Raw genomic sequence first — 26,995 nt, forward strand, 5'->3', positions numbered from 1 at the left:
TGGACTAACAGTCTGTTGTTGTATCTGCTTGTTTGAAGAACATGCAGAATTATCCTCTATAAATCTGTGTAGAGACATTGATAATCTTTAGATGAACTTGGCACAGATGAAATAATTCAGGAGTTTGAAACCAGAAAAATAAGAAAAGATTCCTATATCCAGCCCCCAAATTGTTCATTTTTAATTATTTCTATTATAACTTCTATAAAAGGTATCCCTAGATAGCCTGGCAGTTATGTTGCAGAAGGTTTCAGCCTTGCTTTGAAATACTAGTTTGGGCGTAAATATCTGGAGAGAAGTAGAAGAGATGGACAGAGTAGAAATGAGCAGCATTTTATGTACATGTGTATGTCTGTTTATTATTAGATTTATATCCCACCTTTATTTTATGCAACTCAGGGCAGCATACATAATGCTCTTACCCCTTATTTTTTCCACAACAACAATATCCCTCTGAGATTGGTTGGTCTGAGAGAGAGCAACTGGCCCAACGGCACCCAGCTGGCTTTTAGGCCTAATGGAGGACTAGCATGCACGGTCTCCTGGTTTGTAGTCCAGCACCTTACCACTACACCATGCTGTGTCTCTAGTTTAGACCTCAGGCCCATTCTGGGTCCTGAGATATTTTTATTTAGTTCAAGAATCTGTACCATAATTTAAAAGCTATAGTAAAAGGCTTTGTGGTGGTTGTGTGTGCCTTCAAGTTAGTCTTGATTGCTGGCAGCTGCCTGGATAAGTTCCTTTTGTTTTCTTGGCAGCATTTTTGGGAAGTGGTTTTTCATTGCCTCCTTCCTAGGGCTGTGAGAAAGTGACTGGTTCAAAGTCACCCTGCTGCCTTTTTTCCTAAAATGGGACTAGAGCTCACAGTCTCTTGGTTTCTAACCTGGTGCCTTAACTACACCAAACTGACTCTCAGTAAAAGGCTGGCCAGTTTTATCCTGAAAAGGAAGGAAGGAAGGAAGGAAGGAAGGAAGGAAGGAAGGAAGGAAGGAAGGAAGGAAGGAAGGAAGGAAGGAAGGAGTTAGTTCATATCTTAAAAATAGAGGCATTTCACCCTTTTGTAATATTCAGCTTCTAGACTTTGTATGAAACATGATATTAAGAATAAACCTACAAGGTTCTCTATATGTCTCTCAAATATGAAAAGTAGCTTTGTCGTATTTGAAAGTGCTTCTGCTTTTGCTTCTACATATTGGGGCACCTATTTTTATTGTTGCTCATATTCCTTTACACATATCATCTCATTTGAAAAGCTGCTTATGGATGTTGAGGCATCCTCCAGAATAAAATGAGATATGAAATGCAGAAGCCATTGAAAACAAGTACCCTGATAGGTACTTGAATGCATACGTTTTGGATACATCTCATACTTTTGTATGTCACCCTGGGCCTGAATGCACATCCCCTAATTTGGGGAATTCTAGATTGCCAGCATACACCTATCTTATTATGACATTAACATCAAAAAGCTCTGTGGAAAGCTCTGTTTTAACAGCTTTGCAGCAGGATGCCAAATTTGGTGCTGACCTAATCTTGGGGATGGGAGGCAGAGGGAGAGTTTATTCTGCTAAGTGGTACTGCCACTGAAAATCACTGCCTCTGGATTCCCTGTGATCTGCCCTCACAATAATGGGGAAAACTCAATATCCTCAACTGGGACCAATGAGCTGGATGGGACAGTTCTTCCTGAATAAGGTACTTAACAGCCAAACCATCTTGGGCTTTCAGGTTGAAAATTTCACTTTGAATTGTATCCAGAAAAACTAAAGGAAACTATTGCAGCATCCACAGTATAGGTGCAAAGGGCTGTTAAAGCTCTCACCTGCCAACAAACTGCGATTGCAGTTTCCAAGTAATTTTCAGAGGTGGCTCCAGGGAGAGGGCATTAAAATGTACCTTGGTGGTGATGAGGGTATGAGTCACTGTTGGTAGGTCCTCCTACTCCCAGTAGGATTGCACTTGGTACCATGAGTCAGAGCTAGGGGAAGCCCTCCCGCTACAGACTCCATCTGTGTATCTAGCAGTAGCTGGGAGTCCAAGGGGACAACTGAGACACAGACCTCTTCCTTCATGGGAAATGCCACCCCCCAACCAGAGTTATATTTGGAGGCAACAAAGAGTCAGATGATCTTGAACAGCAATTCTGTTTCATTAGGATGCAGCTTCAGCTTGTTTTATCCCATCCAGGCCCCCACAGCCTCTGGGTCAAGATTTCCACAACATCTCCAGTCCAACCCAGTCCAGAGTAGTGGTATTTAGCTTGGTGAGCTCATTCCAATCTGGTTGATAACTTTTATTTATTCATTCATTCATTTATTTATTTATTTAATTTATCTCCGCCCATCTCCCCCTAATGGTTTATGTAGATATTAATGGGGGGGGGGGGAGAATCAGCCCCAGCAGGACTCTACAAGGGAGTGCCCATTGAGCCACTCCCCACTAGTACTGTTGGAATCGTCCATTTAGGAAGGATTGGAATCACCAGAGATATATAGTAGGCCAAACTTGTAACTCCCAAAACTTTGGGTGAGGTCCCCAAAAGCCCTCACAGAACTGTAATCAAATTGTAATTTTCAACCTAACAGAAAGGGGAAAATAATTAAATTCATAGAGAGAAAAGACATTAATGGGGTTTAGTGAATTGAATTTAATATAAATTTAATTAAGTTTATAATAACCATATTTAACATTTGGCTTGGCAATGCCCACTATTTTGTTTTTGCTCTGCCATGTTTTGGAGTACAGTTCTTAGTATGTCATCAAAGGCTAAATGCAAGTTTCAGCCAAGAAAAAAGTTGTGTGTCCCTGTTTTAATCAAGTTTTTTTTAAAGGTTCCCAAAGTAGAACTTACTGGTTAATAAAATGTTTAATAAAATTAATTCCATATTGTTAAATATGTTGCTTTGTTAGATTTCTTCAGTAGTGGCATTCTGTATAGCTTTTACTGTTCTGTACTCAGAAATGGCTAATTGGCATGCCCACAGAGATTTTTAACTGTGTGAAACATTCCAATTTTAAAAAAAAAATTCATTGTCATAGTAACAGTGTGAAGCAGTTAAAGATGAAAAATGGCAAAAATTTGCTTTCATGTATTAACTAACTCCAGCATGAACATGAAAGGGTGTTTGTTGATGAAAGCCTTGGAAGAGTAAAAAGCAGGTTTACCCCAAAGGAATCTTAGAAAGTGTGGGAACAGAGGCTTCCAAGGCTAGGTGTTTCTGTGTAGAATTTCAGCCTTCGTCACTTAGGCTCACATACATTTTTGAAGCTATAAATACAACATGATATGGCTCGTGGTACGTCCTGCTACTTAATTTCTCTCTCAAAGTATAGAACAAAAATGCTTTCCTGTTATCACCTGTTATCGCCTCTGCCAGACTGTAAAGGGCAATCTCAGATAACTTGTTCATAATCTGTTCGGGATAACCGTATCTTGAATAAACGTTTTCCCTTTCATGGTTCCTTCCTTCCTTTCTTTATATTTTATATTTGCATAACAGAATAAACTAAGACAGACCAATTATAGAATTATTTGAAGAAATTGATAAAAACATACTACTTGAAAAAGAGGAAGAAAAAGTTTGGGAGTACACATACATTTGTGTATGTGCACGCACATGTGTATGTATTTGGATGTGTGTGTAAATATATATAAAATCACAAACACTTTAAATATCCACTTTCAGTTTATCTGTCCAGATTGACATATGTACAGATGAAGATGAAGAAGTCTGTTAAGAAAAAATATCTAGCCATGGAAAAGATGTCTTAGATTGAACCAACATGTAATGGAATTATTGAATGTGATACAGAACTTCATAAGAATAATCACCATCATATAAACCCATTATAGTATTAAGAATAATTTGATTTTTTCTCAGTCTGATCATATCACTGAGCACTTTGAAAGCTAGATAATATTTTGGAAATAATAAAATAAAATATAGACTTTAAATAAAAATGTGACCATGCAGTTTACTTTAAAGTCATAGTAGAAAGTAGTTTAGATAGAAAGGATTCCTAAGATCAGGAGTGTCCATGGAGGGGTGCTAAAAAAGTCAAAATGGGGCCACAACCACGCAATCAAAGCTCTGTCCTTTTTTTACTTGGATGACACCTCTTTAGACACCCCTGCCTATAATAATATCCTAGTACAGGTAGCCCTTGTTTAGCGACTTCCTCATTTAACAACCATTCGCAGTTACAACGATGATTAAAAAGTAACTTTGCAATGAATTCTCACATTTACAACCTTCACAAGTCTGTAAAGCAAAGGAAAGCTGAAGTAAAATCATAAGCACAGTTGTGGTTTTACTTAGTGGACACTTCACTTAACGACTGAGTTGCCAGTCCCAGTTGCGGTTGCTAAATGAGGACTACCTGTACTATTTGTCAAGAAACATGATTCGCTTTGTACATGTTTGCTTTCATTGCCTTTGCTTTTCTTAAAGTACAGTCAAAAAGTAAGAACTTCCTGGTAATGACTTTTTAAAATACCAATTTACTGGCTGGTTGCTAGTTTTATAGAAGCGAGTTGAAAAATTGGTTTAGTTTTATGGTGGGAATGAAGAAGAAATGTTCTTGGAAGATAAATGGTGTAAAGATGCACAATGATGCAGTGATAAAGAAATGTTCTTGGCAACTAGTGGGGAAAATATTTTACAGGGACATGATTTAGGGAAGGAATACCTTGTTTTGCCCATAGATTCTTATACACTGTCCTTCAGACTCTTTGCTAGCTAAACATGCCATATGAAAAGAAAATTGGAAAATTGGTGCCTGCATGAAAAGAGTAGATTATTTTTATGCTGCGTATAAGTGTTCTTGAATACTTGAATTATTGTGTTATAGTACTAAAGAGAAATGAGTGTCAGCTAGCAGTAGAGGTTCAGAGAAGGCAGAGAAGAAATATTTGATTTTGTTAATGACATTTAAAGAAGAAATGCAATTTAAAAGTGTATGTGGGCACTCAGTGTTTCTTAGAAGTGCAACTTGTCCTACTACTTACATTTCTAGAATAACATATTCAGTGAATACCACTGGGAATATGCAAGAGTTCGTTTTTTTAGCATTACCCTACACGTTTGGAAGAACTGTAGCTCACATGTCTAGATTCAGCACTTCCACCTAAAATGGGAAACCATTACTGAATACATTAAATACATTCTCCAGGTCTATGTCAGTGTCTTTCTATTCTTTGCAAAATTTGAGTAGCTAAAACAAGATATGTTGTTATTTTTAAGAAAATCGGTATGATTAAACCTATATTAAAGCCATAGAAAACAAAGAATAAGAAAAAAGTTTTGATTTTCCTCTTGTCATAGATAAATAGAAACACTTGGAAACTAAATTAAGCTATAGTTACCAATGGCCTGACTTTTTTTTAAAAAAAATCCACAAATGATTACCTCTTTTCTAAAACCAGTGTTCTTGCACAATGCAACTCTGGGGTTAAAGGACAGCAAAGAAAGCAGCAAAACAACAGAAATGAAAACATATGTTGGAGGCCAATCTCTATATAATACAAACTAACAATTGCTAAAGATGGGCTCACTTTGCATCCTGGCCAAATGCCTAACCAAGGCCTTACAGAAGGTCAGCAGTTTTCAATGGCCTTATTAATCCTGGGGGGGTAAGCTATTCCACAGAGTAGGCACTACAACTGAAAATGCATGACTCCTTCAGATAACATTGCTTAATAGAAGGGACCCATCACAGGCCTCCCGTGTCAGATTTTGTGGGAAGGGCAGAAATAATTGGAGATAAGCAGTCCTGCAAATAACCTGGCCCTGTGCCGTGAAGGGCTTTGCAAGTAATAACCAGCTCCTTGCATTGCACCCAGAAGTATTAGAAACTCAATGTTTGTTCGTATGACTGAGGGGTTCTACTTTTGGTTTCATTTGAGTTAAAAATATACAGTGCATCTCTTGCGTTCAGGCCTACAATGCATTATGATTGTTGTATGTTTCTTTGAAGTGGTATGGTTTTCTATAATTGGAACATTCAGCATAAATACTTTATAATTTTCTGGCTCCTATTACCATTTCCATGATTTAAGATGTTCAGATTATGTCACTGCTTTTACCCAAGATGGTGCTTTTAGCTGTTGGGGTAGAAGACATGACACTGAATAAAGAGTAGAATGCGGTGTCGGAAATCTTTGGAAAGGAGGGTCATTTTCATGCAGCATTTTTAGCAGGTTCCACTGGACATATGTGTGCCCAATTCTAGCATTCCATCTCACATAATTTGGCCAAGAAATGGAACCCAGCATGGAATTAAGATGATGGGAATAAGCTTGAACATTAGTAGCTAAGGCCATCAGGATAGAAAGAATTATTGGTGGACTAAAGAGTATTTTTGTGTTTTCTGCTGTATAAATAACTTGATATTTGTCCTACTGAACCCCACTCCCCACCCCCATAGTTTCATTTTAATTGGGGTGGTTATCTTCCATTGTCTGAATAGAGACAGACATTACTGAAATGGAGGAGCTGCATAGGCGGTAGAGTCACCTAGCTAAAAATAATGCAGACAAGTGTCTATAATGAAGGCAGGAAAGGGAAGAATCTGTTGATCATAGCTTGTCTCACAGTTAAGAATTCTAGAAAAATATGGATGGCTAACCTGTGCTATGCATGGACCTCCTTATGCTTTTCCAGAGTCCTCATTCTCAGTAAAGCAGAAGTAAAAAATAACATACATTTGAAGGATTGCTGACAGTAATCTGAGCATTGCAGTAATTGCAGCAAGAACAAAATCCTAACATTCAGTATTACTAGTACAAGTAGTAGAATGGGTTGGATTCAAGTTATGTGGTACAATATTCAAAAACAGATCTATTCTCTGACAAAAAGAAGGGGGAGCATTAATTTTTATCCCTTTCCTATGGCTCACCCGCAGTCTCTGTATCTTCAGAAAACTGCTCTGGAAATTGGGAAATCTTTGGAGATGCATGCTGAAATAGGGGCCTCAGTGGGAAAGCAGAATTGAGTCATATTGTTATCTCACTTATTCTAGCAACTTAACTAGATCTCAGTTCATCCACTCTACTTCCATCTGAATATATGATGTTGCCCAGGAGTAATGTAAATTATGGGTATTTCATTGATGTCTAGGATTCAAGATTTCTGATAATTGTTTAGTTTGATTTGTTAGATTTATATGCTGTCTTTCCTTCAGAAATACTTGGTGGTGTACATAGCATTCTTCTGCTGATACATTCCAGCTCTGTGGAAGAGATTGGGCTGAATGATAGTATTTAGCCCAAGTCACCCAGGACTTAATCCAATGCCTTAACCACAGTGCCAACTGGCTCTCTTAGATGTGCTTGACACATTTGTCGTTCTCAGTTGGGGAAAGCTATAATAAGGCTTAAGATTTTGTTTGAATTCAATAAATATGCTGCTCTATATGGATATTCTTGGGTCAGAAAGTTGAATTGTTTTTCTTTGTTTTTTTCTTTTCAAGGTAAATACATGCAGATGATGAACATTTTGAAGCCCATTGCATTTGATGTGATTCACTTTATGTCACAGCTTTTTGATTACTACATGTATGCAATCTATACATTTTTTGGCCGAAATAACACAGTAAGTAAAAATCGGTATACAGTTAGTAATTTTGAGTAAATAACAAATGGAAAATAATGGAATCAGTTGTAGTTGGCATAGTACATTGTCTGTGAAATATTACAAGGGCTGTGGAAGTATTTTTTCTTACTTTGCTTTTTAAGTGTACTTTTTTTGCAATGTTTCTATGTAATCTTTGTAATCTATATGAGTATCGAAGAATAAGGCTTTTGTAGTTTGGGCACTGATGAAGAAGAGACATTATAAGGTATGCTGAAACAATCGATTTTGCTGAGTTAATTACTTTTCAAATCTCATGGGCCTTAAATCTGGTTCCTCTTACAACATATCATAGGGAATCTGCCTATATAAAGATGATGGAGGTACTGACAATGATAAATACAATTTAATGTATTGCTTCTGAAAGAGAATGCTTTCAGACCAATGGGAAGGATTTATTTGGGATCAATATTGTATTGTTATGACTTGAAAAACTTTCCCTGAAATAATAGAAATAAGAGGTGAATAGTGTCATGTATTCAATGATTCCAGATATAATTAAAAAATTGAGAAGAAAGACGGAAACAAACTTCAGGCTAAACGCACTTCTTCCCTCCTAAAGTTCCTGCCTTGTATCAAGCCAGTGTTGATCATTACATCTGAATTAATGCCTTAATGTTAGATTAGCAAATTGGGAACAAATTAAGGTAATTATTATGTGCAGTTACCTTGGTATGGTTCAGGTCTGTGAAGATCATGGTACTAGCCATATAACTCCAATGGTATGATTCCATTTATAGAGAGAAGAATAATGTTTTGTTTGTTCCATGGTCTTAAAGAGTATAGAGTTGACTATAATCATTAAGTCTCTTGGCCCATATTGGGAGAAGGTTTCAGGGAAATGGCTGTACTTCCCATAGCAAATTTCTGTTTTCTATACTCGGATAAAAATCTATCTATCTATCTATCTATCTATCTATCTATCTATCTATCTATCTATCTATCTATCTATCTATCATATTTATAAAGCTGCCCATCTCACATAAAAGTGACTTTTCCAAAGATTGAAAAGTTGGCTGTAGGCAATGTCATACATTTCACATCTACCATATGTCATATATTTAGAAGTTATAAATCTAAAAGATACAGTCAGAACATCAATACAAACAAGTAAGAGAATATTTTCCATGTTTGAGCAACTGCAAAATTAGTACAGGTAGTCCTCACTTAATGGCTACAATTGGGACTGGCAACTCTGTCACTAAGCAATGTGGTTGTTAAGTGAAACATCACATAACCGCATCCAACTTAGGATGTCAGTTCTGTAGTCAATAACCTGCAGTCGTTAAGTGTGATGTCACACATCCATGTCTTGCTTACCGCCGGCTTCCCCATTGACTTTGCTTGTTGGAAGTTGGCTGTGAAGGTCGCAAATACCAATCACATGATCATGGAACACTGTGATGTCATAATCGTGAGTCAGTGCCAAGTGCTCAAATCGTAATCATGACCATGGGGATGCTGCGACTGACATAAGTTTGAAGACTGGTCATAAACCTACTTTTTCAGCGCCATTGTAAGTTTGAATGGTCGCTAAACAAGGCAGTTGTTAACCAAGTTGTTAACTACTTGTACCAATGAATCAATACCAATTCAACAATTCCATGATCCTTAGCAGAACTAAATTAATCATTTAATTCCACGTGGTTCCAAATCCTGTTCTATTCTTTTTTTTTTTTGTAGTGGGGGGAGGAGGAAGGAAAAGTACATTGTGATTCCATTTTTTATGAAGAGGGACAAGAAATATTTGTTTCCAAAAGTGACTTCATTTTCATGAGCTATTTTTGCCGTGATTTGTTTCACTTTTGTCTTGTGTTTGCTTCTTGTCTTTATTTTAAAGCTCTAACCCAGTTCTATGCTGTTCATAGGTAGTAGGAAAATCATAATGCTGGACTGGTGAATGCACAACAGTTGATAAAAATAACTAGGTTCATTGTTAAAGGGCACTTTTCATGGAAAAATGCTGTACAAAAACATTTTTAAAATTTGGGATAGCCAAAATTTGTTAAATACAGTTTATGTCTCACTGCGTTTGATGAGGTATAGTTTTTTTTTTAATCTGCACTTGATTGTTACCAATTCTGTGGCGACTGCCTGGACGAGTCCCTACAGTTTTCAAGGCAAGGTGTTTCGGTAGTGGTTTGTCATTGCCTCCTTCCTAGAGCAGAGCCCAGCTGGCGAGCGCAGGAGGCGGGGTTTCCGTTGCTTCACGCCTTTTTCGGGTGTGCGCGGCTTCCGCGTTACCAGCAACTGCTCCCGTCTCCCGTGCAAGCGCCACCAGCATTTTTCCTCCCACCGGGGTGAGAGTACCCATTTATCTACTCACGTAGGTTTTCGAGCTGCTGGGTTGACAGGAGCTGGGGAGGAAGCAGGAGCTCACTCTGCTGCGCAGAGCTGGGCTTGAACCGCTGAAATGTCAACCATTTCTGGCCAGCAACCTTCAGCGTCATTAAGCCGCTGCACCACCACATCCCTCGAGGTATAGTTAAAACCTCTCAAACAGTTCAGGTTTTTAAAATTAACAAAAATAATCATGATTTAAGTTTTCATTACAGATAGTCCTCACTTAACAACAGTAATTGGGACTGAAATTTCCATTGCTGAGCAATGTGGTTGTAAAGCATAACATCACATGACTGCATGGCTAAGTAATGGAAATCCCGGCAATCCCCATTGCTGTTGTTAAGTGAGGATCACAGGTTGTTAAGCAAGGACCTCCTCGCAACCTCCAACAAGCAAAGTCAGTGGGGAAGCTGGCAGGAAATTGCAAGGCCCAGGAGGCTTGCAAGCAGGCTAGCAGGTGGGTAAGTGGCCGCCGCGGTGCAGGGTGAACATGGCAAGATGTGGGTGGCTGCTGCTGGGTGAGGGAGGGTGTGCACGCAGCCACCACATTGTTGCCCAAGCGCAGCTGGGCCGGGGGTATCTGCTGCCAGTTGGGCGAGGGTTTGCAGGGGGCTGGTGTGGTGCAAGCATGGCGGGGCTGGGGGTGGCTGCTGCCTGGTGAGGGAAGATGTGCAGGGGGTGCTGTGGGCATGCATGCGCACTATGGAACACGAGATCGCAGTAGCTGGACTCCTGGGTAGAAAAAGTTGCAGGAGTATGAGTGACTTACAGAAGCCATTGATTTTGCTTGTGGGAAGCCAGTAGGGAAGGTTGCAAACAGCAGTCATGGATCCACAGGACGCTGCAACTGTCTGTGTGAGCCAGTTGCCAAGCGCCCGGATCATGATGACGTGACCGCAGGGGTGCTGGGACAGCTGGAACTTTGAGGACTGGTTGTAAATACCACATGTTCAGCACTGTCATAACTATGAACAGTCACTGAACGAGCGGTCATTAACCAAGGACTGTCTGTAATGCTTCCTCAGTCCCCATTTCTGTATGGTATAAAAATGAAGGACCATACTATTTTATTGCTATAATTCAGTTTGTCCAATTTGATGCTTTCCAGATCTGCTGGGACTTCAGTTGGAAATTTTATGAACTGTAGCCTTAAACACATCTGGGAGGAACAATGTTATGAAAGAATATTAAATTCGGCTAATTAATTTCTAAGCCAGTGTTTAAAGCATGTGCATAGGCACGCATGCACACACATGCACGCACATGCACACACACACAGGATTGTTGAATCGGAAGGAACCATTTAGGATGAATCTAACCCCCAACATAGTGCACAAATCCCTGGTAAAGCCTACTGGACAGATGGTTGTCTAGCCTTTGCTCATCACCTTTCTGGGTCATGTATTCCACTGAATGGTTCTTATTATTAGGAAGGTTGTTTAAAAACATTCAGTCTGAATCTCCCTTCTTCCAAGTCAAATCTATTATTCTGTGTCTTGCACCCAGGAATGATAGAGAACAGTTATGAATCTTCTCCGTGCCAATAAGATTTTATATTTTGGTTTAGTGGATTTATTTTCTGCCTTTGTACGTAAGAAAAATGGCACTGAAAGGGGCTAAGAGAGTGGAAAAACAATGCAAAATTAATCAAAGCACAGCATCAGAGCATAAATTAATTAAAAATAGCAACAGAACAATGGAAGAATAGCCAGAAACGTATTACATAATTTATAATCTTTTTAGAATAAACCATATTATAGTATTTATTTCTATTCCTTATTTGAGGAATGTTAGCTCACCTGGTTTGTCCTATCCTATTAGATCTGTTAGAAGCAGCACTTGAGTTTACTTGCTAGGGAGAAGACATCCTACCAAACAGCTCTTCCCGTGTTAAAAAATAATGTTTGTAATCTGGAGTTGAAAAGTCGGAGACAATTCTTCCCCACTATGTTCTGACTGGGAAATGTGCTGGGTGTCTCTGGAAAAAGTCCCTCCATTCCTGCCTCTGTCCACACATGGATGTTTGTATTAATAACAGAAGTTTTATTAATTCAGATCCTGAATTGCTGCCCACTGACACTTTAAACATAATAAATACTATACTTTTACATTGAAACCCAAAGGAGTATCCGTTTTGAAACTAAAAAATATATTACTCTGTGATTGCAAACTGTAGAAATTCATATATGTTTTTTGGTTCTACCATCACAATGTAATTCTGTTAATTGAGCAGTTCCCATTGGAATCTTTATAGTTTATCCTATTCAATAGCAATAACTTGAATGATTATATTTCATTTATACAGTATAAGAGAATTAAGCCACTTAAAATCAGCAAAAAACAAAGCCTTGCTTTGGATTGCATATAAAGCCTGCCATTGAAAGTTTGTTTCAGCTTCAAAATTTTAGTAGTATAACAGCATTCACTTTTTTCTAAATGAAATCTGCATTAGAAAGTTGGTGATCGGAGCATATGATAAGAGATGTCACTGAATAATAATTCTGATTTGCATTCACTTGGCTTTTCTATGCCACAAAGTAACCATATTGAAGCAATATAAACAACTCTAATAACTATCTTCCAAATCAGTAGATAGTTCTTGTGTCAATATTAATTGCATGTATTTATTTTACAGTACGGAGCTTAATTCGTCTTTTTGATTTGTGGATAGGATTGGGTGAATTAATTAATTTCACATTTTAGCAATTTCATTGTGGAGGGGGAGGGGGATAGTTATGAAGTCATGTAGATCCTGTCTGTGACAAGGTATGAACAAACTGGAAAGTGCCTTAGATTTATTTATCTTTCACCCAAACCTTGTTACTTAAAATTCTCTCTTATTTCTAGTTTGAATCAACTGGACTCGGACTCAGCAGCAGTAGGCTTCGTACCACCCTGAACAGAATCCAGGAAAGCTTGATTGATCTGGTAAGTCATAGGACTTTGCTAGAATTTTTGCAAGAGGAGAAAAAATGGGAAGACTATTGTATCTTCAAATGTATCTTGAAAAGTATGGGGACTTAAAATGTATTTTATATCCACCAGAACAACAGTTTTAAGAATTTGTAGACACCCTCCAAAAATGTATGTTATCTTCCCTTTCATTCTACTTACACAAGTAGAATTAATGTCCTCCTTCCTCTGTATTTTATGTTCATGAACAAAATAAACCCGTAATGTAGATGCTGTGCTGTAGTGCATGTTCTTAGGTGGGAAAAAGTGTTGATTAGCTCCTTGAACACATTTGAACTAAATGGAGCATACAGTAATTCTTTTGCATTAAATATTGTGCCTGATGGGCCTAAACCATTTTCTACCAACTTTATTTATAACATGGCTTTGAAACAATCTGGGATCCCCTTAAGACCACCAAAAAAAAAAAATTGCAGAAGGTAGAAGGCAGATTTCTGTGACAGATTGGTCTCAGAATGCCTATGGATATGAAAGAGAGTAGCAAGGACAGTAGAAAAGTTCTGTTCTTGAATTCTTTCAAAATTGCACCATCAATTTATACTTTTGTGAATTGATTTAGTTACTCAATAAGGCTTAGTTAGTTTCTTTGATGGAAAGCCCTTCTGTGACACTGTGGTGGCTAGTGTAATAATTTCCATCAGAGTTGAACTTTAATTACATTTTGGTGATGGAACAATGTTTTTCCTTTATTCTGTGAATTTTCAGTGTCATCATTATAGCCTTCTCTTAGCGCAAGCTGTCAGCCATGATGACTGAAGCAATTTTACTACCATGAACAGTTGGAAAAATAGGCTTCTAAATTTCTTTTTCCCCCCAATTCCACAAAATTGGGCTGTCATTTCACAGTGATTGACCAATTGGGAAATTGGAAAAATTTTGCAATTCACAGGCTATTTGATCTGTCAAGGAACCAAGTGTCAGGTCTTACACTTTCATATGCAGGAATATATATGTTTTTTTTAAATGATATATAATTTTATCAGAATATGATATTATGATGTATTATACACATTTAAAGTAATAACAATATTTAAAAGATTTTTACCAAAATTATGGAGCTGATAATATGGATGGTTGACATATAAGAATTACATTTCATTGCAGGGAAATATCTAGAGATATGAAAATTGTTTGGACATGTTTAGTAATAACAGTTCCCTCACTAGTTCTGATTCTCTGCTATTTATTGAGGAGATAAGCAAAATAAGACCTCACAAATTCAGTTCATGTTCTTGATGGAAAGAGTATAGAACTGTTGAAAGCATCTATTTGGCCCTGCATTTAATTTTCTTTTTCTGATGAAGGAGATTGTTGCCATTTTGAGCAGGGCTTTGTTTAAAGATATATGTGCTAATGGTCTCTGATAATTCCCAGAATTTTTCAAATAGTACATAAAAAATAGTTTATAAATTGCTGACTTGGGATGTCTTTATATTACATTGCATTAAACAGGAGTACAAATTTTGGGTGGGGCCCCTAATATTCAGTCATGTCGCTCAAAGAAAGCTCTGGGGCTGCTGAAAAAGGGTCTGCCCTGTGGTTTCAGTTTGCCCTTCCTGCATTCATGGGGGCAGGGGCACCTGCCAGAGGGATGTCAGAAAAGTCAAGATGGTGGTCACAACTGTGCAGTCAAAGTCCCACCTTGGCAGTGCATTCGCAGGTCTGAGATTGCAGCCCCCACGTAGGGTTTTTTGACACCTCCCCCCTCTCCCCATGGTCCACTCTGCATTGAAGCTGAGCTTAATACAGTTCTCCCTTTCCACACAGGTGTGGTTTTGGAATCACTACATATATACAAATACCCATTGAAGATACATGAGGACTGGAAATCCAGAGGAAAATTCTAAAGAGGATAAACATGTTAGACTTTTGACAGCACTTGCTAACAGTGCTTGTTATAACATCCATGGGTTTCAGATTGCAGTATAACACATGATGAGAGTCCATGTCTTTGATCATTAAACTACTCTAGGATGAGGAGTAGTGTAGATGCAGCACAGGGATAGACCATGTTGTTTGCAAACAGTGTATGGGTTTAGGTTTAAGTCCTGTATCTCTCTCTCTTTCTCTTTTTGTAAGAATTGATGAATGGAATGACCACTTTCTCCCTGAGACCCTAGAATCTTTCCTTCCTTTAGCTGGACAAATACTTTCACTGAAAATGAAGCAGAGTTCTTTCTTAATATATATTTGTTTTCCTTCAAGGAAAGGTTTCCTAAAAGAAAGTTTAAGGTTTTAAACTGGTAAATGTTTCACTGAGAATCAGGTTAAGTTTGTATTCTTTATATCCTCTTCTTTTTTTAAACCATCTAAATGGTAATCTCAGTAAGATATTTGTTTTCCAGAGTGTATTTGCACTAAATACGTATTTTGTCATTCTGCTCATGCACAGTTTATTTCTGAGCCCATACAAAAATGAAAGGAGTTAATTGGAGTAGCTAAGAGAGAAAAGTAGACTTCCCAAGAGAGAAAAAGATTGGGTCTGGCTTTGAGACATGTATATAAAACCTTGTTGTTGTCATTTAATTTGCGTTTATTAAGATGAACTTATACCATTTATGTTTACAGGAGAAAATTGCTCATACTAGGCAGAAATTTGAATATTTTACAAAAATCTAGAGGAAATGTTTTATACTAACCTTAGTATAACCTTATACTAACCTTAGATTGTTTGAAGCCCTTCCAAATGTGTTGGGTACAGACACAACTCCTAGAAAACTTCCAGAATTCATAGTCAAACATCGTTTTGGCCAGTGGGGCTAGGATTCTGGAAGTTATTGTTCCAAACCTCTGAAGGGTGCTAAGTAGAGAAAGTTTTTCATTAATGTATGTTTATATAAAGTAGACTATCTCACAGATCACCCTGTGTTTTCAGCTATAAATCTGCAGGGTTATACTTCCACTGGGAAGAAAAGCCTATGCTATTATAGCCATATCTATATAACTTCCCTTGATAGTCTACAGAATTAGCAGGCTGAGTGAAAGTCAGTGATCTCAGTCCTGCTCCTTTTTCTGGGTGGGAAATCTATATACAAAGAAGTAAAGTGAATGATCATTAGGACTGCTGCAAATTGGAGAACATTTTTCTTTAGCAGTTCAGGAACAGTTCTTTGATGATAGTTATGTATAGGACCATTGGAGCTTAAAGGCTGTTTGAGTCATAGTTTACAGGGGAACAGAAGTAGTGTCATGGTTGGTGGGTTGTTTCTTTTACCCTTGTAGAACAAGCTATCCATCCCTATAGGTTCCTCAGCCGTGGCAATAGGTAGCCTTCAACTCCCAGAATTCCCCAGCCAGCCTGCTATAGATGGATGGGTGAATGCAAATCATGTGTTGCCCAGGAGACCGATTAAGTTCTCAACTGCTTAGACTGAATCAAGTATTGTTGTGAATATAGCACAAGCTGGCTTAGAATGTATAACTTTTTATTATTTTAAAAAGATTGTATTATGCGCTTTAGTTGCAATATTCTGCATGATTGCTTAGAGGTAATCTTTGAATTCAACCATGCTTTCACCTGAACAACCATATACAAAGAAGTGCATCTCTTTTATGTAATTGTAGGCAATCTAAAAAATCAAAGCACATTACAAAAATGTCTGCCAAATTTATTTAAAGATTTAATAAGTGGGCAGCTAGGGTTTGCATGAGTTCTCAGTTTCTAATCTGTTTGCTGTAGCAGTTTTAATAAGCAGAAAATAGCACCAACTACTTTTCAGACTTTTAAAGATGATTTGTTCATATCAAAGGTCTAAGACTTCAAGCAATCTTCTTTACCCATTCTATTCCTTAATTTCCGAGAAATCTTTCTTTGGTAATGACGTCTAGCTGTTACCTTTTTGACCAACTGCATTTTGGATGATTTCCTGCTCCATGTTGACTTTGAATTGTTCTATTAAGTTTAATAAGGATAATTTTGCTTTAAATAAGGCAAGTTCTTAAGTGGTTCTGTCAGAAGCAAAAAAAGTAATCAGTTGCATCAAACAGAAGTAATTTCAGACCCATTTTCATTTATGACTTAAGAGATTTGGGCATATTGCTTTAGAATTAATTAAGATAAACATTAAGGTCATATGTGTGCAGGGAAAAGGTTCAGCATTCACTTCTCAACAATACTAAGGATAAAAAGGACATAAATCTACTAGAGAACATTTTAAAGGAGCTATAGGAAATTAAACCAGCTCTTGGGTATTAGTTCTTTAGTTGTTCTTCTGGATCTGAAAAGCTATCTTGGTGGTTGGATGTATTTGATTAGCCCTGGTCATGTCTTATATGTGGGGAGGAGAAGAGATGGTGTTGTCTACAAATTGTTGGAATTGGGCATATATCCAAAGTTCATGTGGATGTGTTTTGTGTTCCCAGCTATTCCTGGTAAGTAGAAGATAATGTATAGCAGATCTACCTAATATCTTGATCAAAGATTGTGGTACTGGGCTAGAATGACTAATGGTCTTACTCAGTTTAAGGAAGTACACAATCTTACCTTCCATAAATTTATCTACCTACGACTATTATACAACTGGGCTGTATGAAACATCCAGTGGGAATCTACTGGGGCACAGATGTTTCATAATTTTAAAATTCCTTTTACATCACCTATAAGCAAAGCAATAAACTGGGTTGTCACTCCTCTGCTGTGAGTTTAAGGCCATGGTTCTCCAAGGAATCTTTATGAATATTATGCAGTGTTTGTCTCTTGTATAGATTGTTTAACATTAAATTCACAGAGAACTTGTTCGTTCGATAACAGAACAAGGACACATTTTGGTTTGCAATATATTTAGTAAGTGAAGTTTTAATTAATATCATCCATCAACATGAAGGGTAAGAGATTAGTTTCTGTACCCATGCTTGTATATTTTGATGGCTATACACTGGACTATAGTCAGATGTAGAATATATCCTTTAAAAAAGCAGATACATTTTTTAGTTTATCTAGAATTTTGCAAGGTAATGGGTAGTCTAGTTTCCATATTTGGCAGAAAGATTTTGAGAAGGGGAAGATGCATCTTTTGACATCTTTCTGTTGAAACCAAGATAATGGCCTGTTAAATAATTTGAATTATTGTTAGAGAGATGGAGGGCCAAATTATATATTAATTTCATTGTGTTACTTGCCCATGAGGACAGATTTTTCTCTCCACAAATAGCAATATTGTGGTTTGGCTTAATTTTTCAATATAGAAAAATAGGTTAATAATCTTTATCTCTGGTAAGCCTGGTAAGTTGCTTGGGCAGGCTTTGCTAGATTAATGAGTGGGGTGGGATGGGGGGGGTAATTGTTTGCCTCTTGTTCCTTGTTGCTGAAGAAAAGATGGTATCATATTTCCAGTGTAGGCTTTGTATGTGTCTGCCTATTAAGATTATAAGAAATTCAGAGATGGTTAGATAGGAAAAAAGAGCTGTTCATCAAGTCCATTCATATGTCCAATAGAAAACATCACCAGTCCATGATCTGTCTTCCTCCTGTCTGATTATCAGAAACACTATTGAGCAAAATATGTTGAGGACAGATAACATGTCTTTGTGAATGGCACTTGTACACCTGGCAGTTGCTCAAAAATCTTTTTTTTTCCCTAAGCAGTAGAAGAAAATGCAAGATGTTTCACTCTTGAGTGTGGGAAATGATTGAGACCAGTAAACAAACCAGTAAAAAAAAATTCAGTGTCTACCTGCCTTTTGATGTCTTAAAGGAAGACTTTTTCATTGGTAAATTGATATTATAGAACAGTAAAATGATTCTTTAAAGAAGAAGAATGTGGTTCTTTGGATGTGATCAGTATGTTGGATCAAAGGATTACTATCTTTTGATGGGAACACAAGAAAATTTTATTAGCTTCTTTCTTCATTTGTATCCTGTCCCTATGTCAACTTGCAGCACCACAGCTAGGATTGCAGGACATGTCCTTCTGTTCAGGTATTTGGATCAAAAGCAGGGCTTTCTGAGGGCCAGCACGTTGACTCAAAAAATCCTAAACTGTAAGAGCTGTGACTTTTTTCCCTCTTTTCTTCTGCTCCTGCTTTTCTTTTCTTCTGCCCCAACAGCAGATTTCTTCTTAATTTTCTTTTTCCAAATTTTGTGGCTTTTCCCTCTTCTGTTGGTCACATGAGGATACTTGATTGATTATGAATCACACAGTATGGAATGGTTTTGTGGTAGTACAAAAATAGTCAGATTTATGTCTATGATGATTTCCCTGAAGACAATCAATGCCAATTCATTTTTTTATAACTTTATTAAATTTTAAAAAACAGAAAGATAAAAACAAACAAGAAATAATAATCAAGAAAGAGAAGAAAAGAAAGAATAAAGAGAAAGAAAGAAAGCAAACGTGCAAAAAAAAAGACAGAAAAAGAAACAGAAATACAAAAAAAGAATGACTTCTGACTTCTTTTACAACAGATATAAGTAAAACATACATTAAACACTTTAAGATTTCAACTTATCCATTTTTTCTATAATCTATTAGTTTTACTAATCATCAAATCTATATATCATTATTTTTTTTTTCTGTTTCCCGCAAAAAGTCCAAAGAGGGCTTCCAATTAGCATTAAAATTAGCCAATGTCTTTTCTCTAATCAAAGCTGTCAATTTCACCTTCTCGGCTAGCTCCGTCAACTTTACAATCCATTCTTCCATTGTAGGTAATATCGAGTCCTTCCACCATTGGACATATAAAAGTCTCGATGCGGTTATTATATATAAAACCAAAGGTCCATAAGATTTTTCCAGTTGTTTATTTATCAGCCACAAAAGTTTCAACTGATATTAATCTTCAAAATCAAAATTAATATATGTATTTGAATCCAATTTTTTTTTTAGCTTTATTACATGTCCACCAAAGGTGATAAAAAGTCCCTTCTTGTTGTTCACATTTCCAACATATATTTGAAGTCCCTTTGTACATTTTTGACAGTCTTTCTGGTGGCAGATACCATTGATACATCATTTTATAAAAATTCTCTTTAAGATTATAACATAATGTAAATTTCAGCCCTGTCATCCACATATTTTCCCATTGTTCCATTTATATATTATATCCAAAGTTTTAGCCCATTTTATCATACATTCTTTAACTTGTTCATCTTCTGTTTCAGATCTCAACAAAAGTTATACATTTTAGCAATAAGATGTTCATCATTAGTACATAACTCAATTTCAAATACAGTTTTATCACGTTCAAAACCATATTTTTTTCAATTAACTTTAAATCTTTCTACTAATTGTACATGTGAAAACCATTGACACACACATCCTTCTGATATCAAGTCTTCTCTTGATTTTATTTTAAATTTACCCTGGTAGAAATCTAAAATGTTACCATAAGTTAGCCATTTCTGTTTAATAACCATTTGTCTTCTATAATGTGCTTCATAAAGGTATTTTCGGACACAATCTAGATTTATATCTATTGCAAATTGTCAAAATGGCATGTCTAATAAAATGATTTTTGAAATCTACATTAACTTTGTCCTATCATAATGAGCCGTGCCATCCAAATCTCAAATCATGTCCTTCTAAATCCAATAGCCTTCTGTTTCTTAGTGTCACCCACTCTTTCATCCAGACTAAACAGCAAGCTGCAAAATCCAGTTTCAAATCAGGTAAAGCTAAACCTCCTCTTTCTTTGGCATCTTGCAACACCTTGTATTTAACTCGTAGTTTTTTGCCTTGCCACACACATTTAGATATATCCTTCCTTTGTTTAAATGGTAAGTCAGTAGTCACAGCTGGTATTGTCTGAAACAAGAATAACATCCTAGGCAAAACATGCATTTTTATCACAGAAATTCTTCCCAACAATGATAATTGTAGTTTCTCCCATCTTAACATGTCTTTTTTAGCTTCATTCCATGTCTTAACATAATTATTCTGAAACAACATACAGTTCGTATTTGTCAAAAATATGTTCAGAAATCATTGTCCTCTCTGCAAATAAGTGAACAGTTTTGCTTCTTTTAATGAGATTGTAAAACAAACAAACAACAACAAAACAAGCACATAGGGGATCGTACTGATGAAAGTGCTTGTAAACTACCATGGCTTTGGTGCAACCTCTGAGTTACATTTCAAACAACTTGTGCTTTGAATTAAAATTTACAGTGGTTTATTTACTGCAGAGTTATTAAAATGTCTGTGGTTTCAAATAGTTCAAGTGCTAAATCCCATTAGCAAGGGATTACCCAACCAATAATTTTGCATCTCTCAGGGGCTTCATTCAAAACAGCCCTTGTTCTGTTCAACATCATTAATGAGATGGGAGAGAGTCTTTCCCAACAGTGCACTGGAAAAGATACTTAAAAATCACAGAATTGTAAAGTTGGAAGGGCCAATTAGGCCATCAAATCCAACCTCTTATTCCCTGCAGGCATCCAAACTTAAACACCTCCAACAGATGACTGTCTAGCCTCCACTTAAACATGTTCAGTGAAAGGGATCCCAATATAATTCTGGGTTTCCTGTTGCAAGCTAACTTGTAGTTTTGAATATGATCTGAGTTTCCATTTAATTGTCAGTGTAGATGGTGATAGCTGACTTCTCAGAATCTTCCTATATTGCAAATCATTTAGGTTATCTTTTCAGTTATCTAGATTATTGCAAATATTTTATGAGAAACCATTATTTTTTTTTGTTCCTAAAGCTTTTCTTTCTGCAACCCTAGCTGGTCCACCTAACTTGATCGTAGTAATTGGTCCGTCCCTAAAAGTGCATGTATTTCACTTTCTTGGAGCAATGGGGGAGTGGGTTCATGAGAATGTTCCTCGGCTGCGATGTATGAATTCTAATCAGGCTCTCTTGGCCCTCACTTAAATACCATGGAAGTATGGCTTCAGAGGAAATAGGAATTCCTACTCAACAAAGCCAGATTGTTATTGCGAGAAGCAATATTTGTATATACAATGCTCATAAAATGTATCAAAATCATAGGTTAGAAGATGTTATCATCGCTATCCATAAGAGAACCTTCAGGGCTGAAGATATGTAATATAGGATATGTAATGTAAATGTCTGCTAGAAGAAGCAAATATGCTAACTTTTCTGCCCTGGAAATGAGCTATATTATTAATTATGCTAGCTCAGGACTACTGAAGGTTGTCCTGATGATTGTTGTCAGATTATCTGAATATTGCTTTAATTATGTTCCTTTGATCATAATTCCAGTCAGTTTAATTTCTTCCCCATCTGCTCCTATCCCTACTTCTTTTGCAGGATGTGTCCTCTGATGCTGCTGGAACACTGACTGCTGTTGAAGAAAGAAAGGAGAAAGTTCCAATGCCACATCTAAGTCATCTTGTAGTCTTGACATCTAGCAACACTCTTTATGGCTTGGGAGAGAGAGTGGTAGCCACAGAATCCTTGTGCGTTAAGAACTCTCAAACAATGTTTCTTTCTGCTTCTTAAAAGCAATTGCAGGAGATATTGCAAATTAACTTAGGCATCTGTTAATTAGTAAAACTGGGGCAGGGCAAAGTGAAGTCTGCAAACATCTTCCTGGCCCACCTCACTTAAGTCCATATACCTGAAAAGTGCCAGAGATGGGGAATGTTAGCATACAGCCACTTGCTCTTCAATTTGATCAATCACCCCTTTACAGCCATCGAAGGCATGTTTCAAGTGTTGGAACTGCAGATATTGCAGTTCCATTCTAAACAGGTCCATTATCAGTCAGATGCAAAACAGTCAGAACTTGGTATTAGTAAATTTTCTGTCTTGTTTCTTAGAGTATTTTTAGCTGAACAGTTTGAGTTCCTCCAGTCCCATCTGGATGCTGTAATGCCTCCAGCCAAGAAGCCTTTTCTTCAACAATTCTACTCACAGGTCAGGGTTCTGCATGCATTTATTCTTTTTGGTAATTTTGAGTGTGTCATTCATTGCTTTTCTTAAACAAACACCTTCAAAATGCATAACAAGAATTAGCCATTTACTTAATGTATTCTGTTTCTTAGTGTAATTACTACAATAGCATTTGGAAAAAAGTTGTTTAAATTTGTGTTTCAGACAGTTTCAACAGCCAGTGAACTACGCAAACCTATATACTGGATTGTAGCTGCTAAAGCAATTGATTATGAACAGATGCTACTTCTGATGGCAAATGTGAAATGGGATGTGAAAGAAATCATGTCACAACACAATATTTATGTAGATTCACTCTTAAAAGTAAGTGGGTTTTTTTTGCTTCACATTTAAATGTTCCTAACTAAAAGAGAAATTATTGATACAACAGATTTGTTACATATTGAGAGCAGTAAATTCTTCCTCCAATAATTTGCTTCCTCTAGTTTGCTTCAATTCTTATTGTAGCAAAAAAAACCCCAAAACCATAGTTGTCTATTTATTATTTAAATAATATGCCAGGATAAGGGAAGACTTTCACCACTGTTCAGTTCTTGAGTAGAGATATATCCTGCACAGGGATGTTGTGTTGTTCTTTTAATTAGAAGTACCAAGAGGTGGTCCCACATGATAGTATAGAGAAAAACACACACCAAGCCACATATAATTTCATTAATAATTAGTGCTGCTAAGATCAGATCCAATTACTGCTGAAGTCAATCTACTGCAATTTTGTTTTTTGACTTTCCATTTCATTATGAGTTTCTGTGAGTATGCCAAAGAATGTTATTGTTTGCGGAGTTACTTAAAAGTGTTAGTACTTTAAGAGTGCAATCATGAGCATATATACTCAGGAGTAAGGCTCTGTGATTTCTGTTGGGCTTACTCCTAAATAAATATGCATAGGTCTATAGTGTTTCTATATCTTTCTCCTTGCGTTGATTGGTTAAATGGCACGGACTAAAATTGTCAAATAATCAATGAAGTCTGTCTGTCTATCTGGTCACCTGTTCCTCCATTCATATAAGTACAGCTTTGCACATAATCTGGGACATGAATAAAGGAGGGTCCTAGGATATGTACCTGAATTCAGATGAAACACAGATTCAGCTGCCTTTTAGATCTCTCAGCTGAACAGATTGGAGAGAATAGGGAAGAAGGCTGCATGTGTGCCTGGTTTTCTGTCATGTTTGAAGTCCTCTATACATTTAGTCAAATCATTGAGGAGGGCCTAAGATCAAGGTAAAATAACAGGTGGTGGGGGTGTCTACAGTATTATTTGGATTCCTATTGTAATAGAAACATGGTTAGCAAATGTAAATACACGGTTTGTAAAATTTAATACGGAGCAGCAGGCCTGTTGAGATTGGATTGGCTCCTGTCCTGTTGGTTTCTTGGAAAGCCATTAGATCCTGGTGTTTTCAGGGAACCCTGTGATAATCAAGACCTTCTGCAATGGGCTCGGATGGTGTGGCTGTTCTTCAGGGCACAACTGTTTTGTTATTTTTTATTGTTTATATTTTAATATCGTATTTTCAGTAAGATGCTCTGAGCCTTGTTGGATTGAGCAGCTATACACTGTAGTAAATAAATAGGTAAATAAACTATGGGCAAATCTAGGTAAGTAGAAATGTGCATTTAATAGCCTGGATGCAAGTTTGTGCAGCCTCATTAGACTTAATTGATTTCATGAGCTATATGATCCGGATGTTTCCATACATAGATGATAAGCAGTTAGCACATCATAAACCAGGTTTTCTAACCCTTACTAACTTTCTTGTCCAGAAACAGATTCACCCAATGAGAACTGCCATACACAAAGGGCTGATAGGACTTGGAGTCACCCCTTCCAAACTTACAATCTTGAGGGGTGTTGCAACTTCAGCTCTGAGTCTCCCAACCACTCTGGCTCTCAGGAATTCTGGAAATTTTAGTTCTGATAAATCAGGAGAGGACCCAGTTGGGAAAGGCTGCCATAGAATGCCCATCAACTGTCTGACAGCTTGTGTAGTTTTTCTCTGTAGTTGGCTTGTATCTTTTCTGCTTAGCTGTATTTTTATTACTAGATATTGGTGTTTGCATTTCACCATCACTTAATAATATGGTCTTTATATGATTTAGGAATTTGAACAGTTTAGCAGAAGGATGAATGAAGTGTCAAAGAGAGTTCGTATTCCACTGCCAGTGTCAAATATTCTTTGGGAACACTGCATACGACTAGCCAATAGAACAATTGTAGAAGGGTAAGTGTACTTTGATACTCTTTTTGAAGTGAATGCTAAACTCGCTGTTGGACTTGTAAAGTCCTCTTCCTTATTCAAACAGTGCATCCCCCTCCCTATTTCTTTCTCTCCCCCAGTCTTATGATATTTATAGCCTTCAACTATCCTAAGATTGCCCCCCCCCCAATCAAAAATGTGGTGGTGCAAGACTTAACTAGTTAAAGTGTAATCATGAGATAGATGATCTTAGGAGTTTTGTTCAGGTTTTACAATGATAATAATATGCTTGCAAACTAATGGCCATATGACTCATGAGGAGTTGAGTTGCTGAATTCCGCTGAGCATATAATTTGGATAAATGTGTAAGGACTTTATTTATTAGTGTGAAACTCTTCTCACTTCTACTCAGAGAAGGACAGCTGCTGCAGCCCCTTGGAGTAATTCTAGTACTATCTTTTAGAACACATATTGATTAAAACTGAAGCTGTTTAGGTGCATTCCAAAATCACCACCTTGCATGTACATTCGGAAGTAACAGTTCCTATTCCAAAGCAATTCCAAGTAGTAATCTGGAGTTCTTTGATATCCTTCAGCTGCTTCCCGTTATAATTTCATTTCAAAGTTCAGAAAATCAGAATTAAAACACTGAACCACTTCTTATCTCTTTAGTTATGCGAATGTTAAGAAGTGTAGCAACGAAGGTCGTGCCCTGATGCAACTGGACTTTCAACAGTTTTTAATGAAGCTGGAGAAGCTCACGGATATTAGGCCTATTCCAGATAAAGAATTTGTGGAGACCTACATCAAAGCTTACTATTTGACTGAAAATGACATGGAACGTTGGATCAAGGAACACAGAGTAAGAGCTGATCTTTAGGTTTTCTTATCGGATTGGATCTGGTGGGAGGGAAGACTACAGTGATGTAATAGTGAGCCCAAATAATTGGTTCCGCTCTAATGTTTAAATAACTTTATGAAAAAGAATCTCATGACTGTTCATTTTAGTTTGCTAATGTTGGAGCCCTAACCATAAAGATCCTACTCTGCACTAATGTGATGCTTGCATTTCCTGTTGGGCAGCCTTTTCAGTTTGGTTTTCTATGTTGAACTTAATGGACATGAAAGCTGAGGAGTGTGTTCTATGGCTGATAAATTACACCTAAATGTTATGTAGTCAACAGAAAAAAAAATAGGAAGAGAAAATGTCTCAGTATGGTAGCTCCAGTAGAAAGATACATCTGGATGAACAATAATGTTATGCTCCCTGGTAATGGGCTAGAACTAGAGCACTACAGCTGTGTGTTAATAAAAGTTTCTGAGTGGTTAGATGGTGCAGCCAAGATGTTCTAGAAACAAAATAGATTCTGTAAGCCAGAAATGTGCTCAGCTTTTCTCATTTAGCAAGACATCCAAAGGAAACATTGTGCAGACACATCAGTGCCCATCAACTAATCATCTAAGCAAAAGTCAGAACTTAAGCTATAAATTTTAGTCACTGCCTTTGCAAATTATTTTTTAAACTTTGGGTAATAAAGCCAAAAACCTTTATAACCATAGTTTGTTTGTTTTTCCTGCATGTCATCCACAAATCTTCTTTCAGTCTGTTTCCAAACAAGTAGTCTATGCCAGAACTTTAATAGTTCTGTTACAGATGGTCCTTTCTTTTCTTCTTCTGTTCTTGTTTTTCCTTTTGAGTAATTCTGACAGATCATTTCCTCTGTGATTACCTGAATTTGTAATAAAGTTAAACTCTTACCTGCTCTTATCAGCGGCTACTTGCAGCTAGGCATGATTGCAATTTAACACATTTGAGTGATAATTCTGGGTGGCTGTCGATCTAGCTAGACATTTAGTTTTTCTTGGATATGAGTAAATGTATTATGACAGCAGCTTTCCCTTGCGGCTTTACCCCAAAAGTTCTGCATTTGCGAAGTAATCAATCACATGGCAATATTTAAATGACAAGAAAGTGCTGTTTAAATAGGCAGTT

General features: G+C 37.0%; 1 protein-coding gene across 1 annotated transcript in view; it reads left to right on the forward strand.

Moving 5' to 3' along the window:
* Positions 1 to 26,995, forward strand: part of VPS50 (VPS50 subunit of EARP/GARPII complex) — a 74,456-nt gene that overhangs the window by 46,096 nt on the left and 1,365 nt on the right. The window contains exons 21-27 of the mRNA XM_007427576.3: positions 7,471 to 7,592; positions 12,822 to 12,902; positions 22,160 to 22,308; positions 22,672 to 22,768; positions 22,949 to 23,107; positions 24,905 to 25,026; positions 25,675 to 25,864. Coding sequence (XP_007427638.1) covers positions 7,471 to 7,592; positions 12,822 to 12,902; positions 22,160 to 22,308; positions 22,672 to 22,768; positions 22,949 to 23,107; positions 24,905 to 25,026; positions 25,675 to 25,864 — 920 coding nt within the window. The remainder of the gene's footprint in view (positions 1 to 7,470; positions 7,593 to 12,821; positions 12,903 to 22,159; positions 22,309 to 22,671; positions 22,769 to 22,948; positions 23,108 to 24,904; positions 25,027 to 25,674; positions 25,865 to 26,995) is intronic.

The sequence above is a fragment of the Python bivittatus genome, unplaced genomic scaffold (assembly GCF_059951505.1).
Source record: "Python bivittatus isolate LINGU-HERP-01145 unplaced genomic scaffold, Pbiv_v1 ctg000610_np1212, whole genome shotgun sequence".
Classification (NCBI taxonomy): Eukaryota; Metazoa; Chordata; class Lepidosauria; order Squamata; family Pythonidae; genus Python; species Python bivittatus.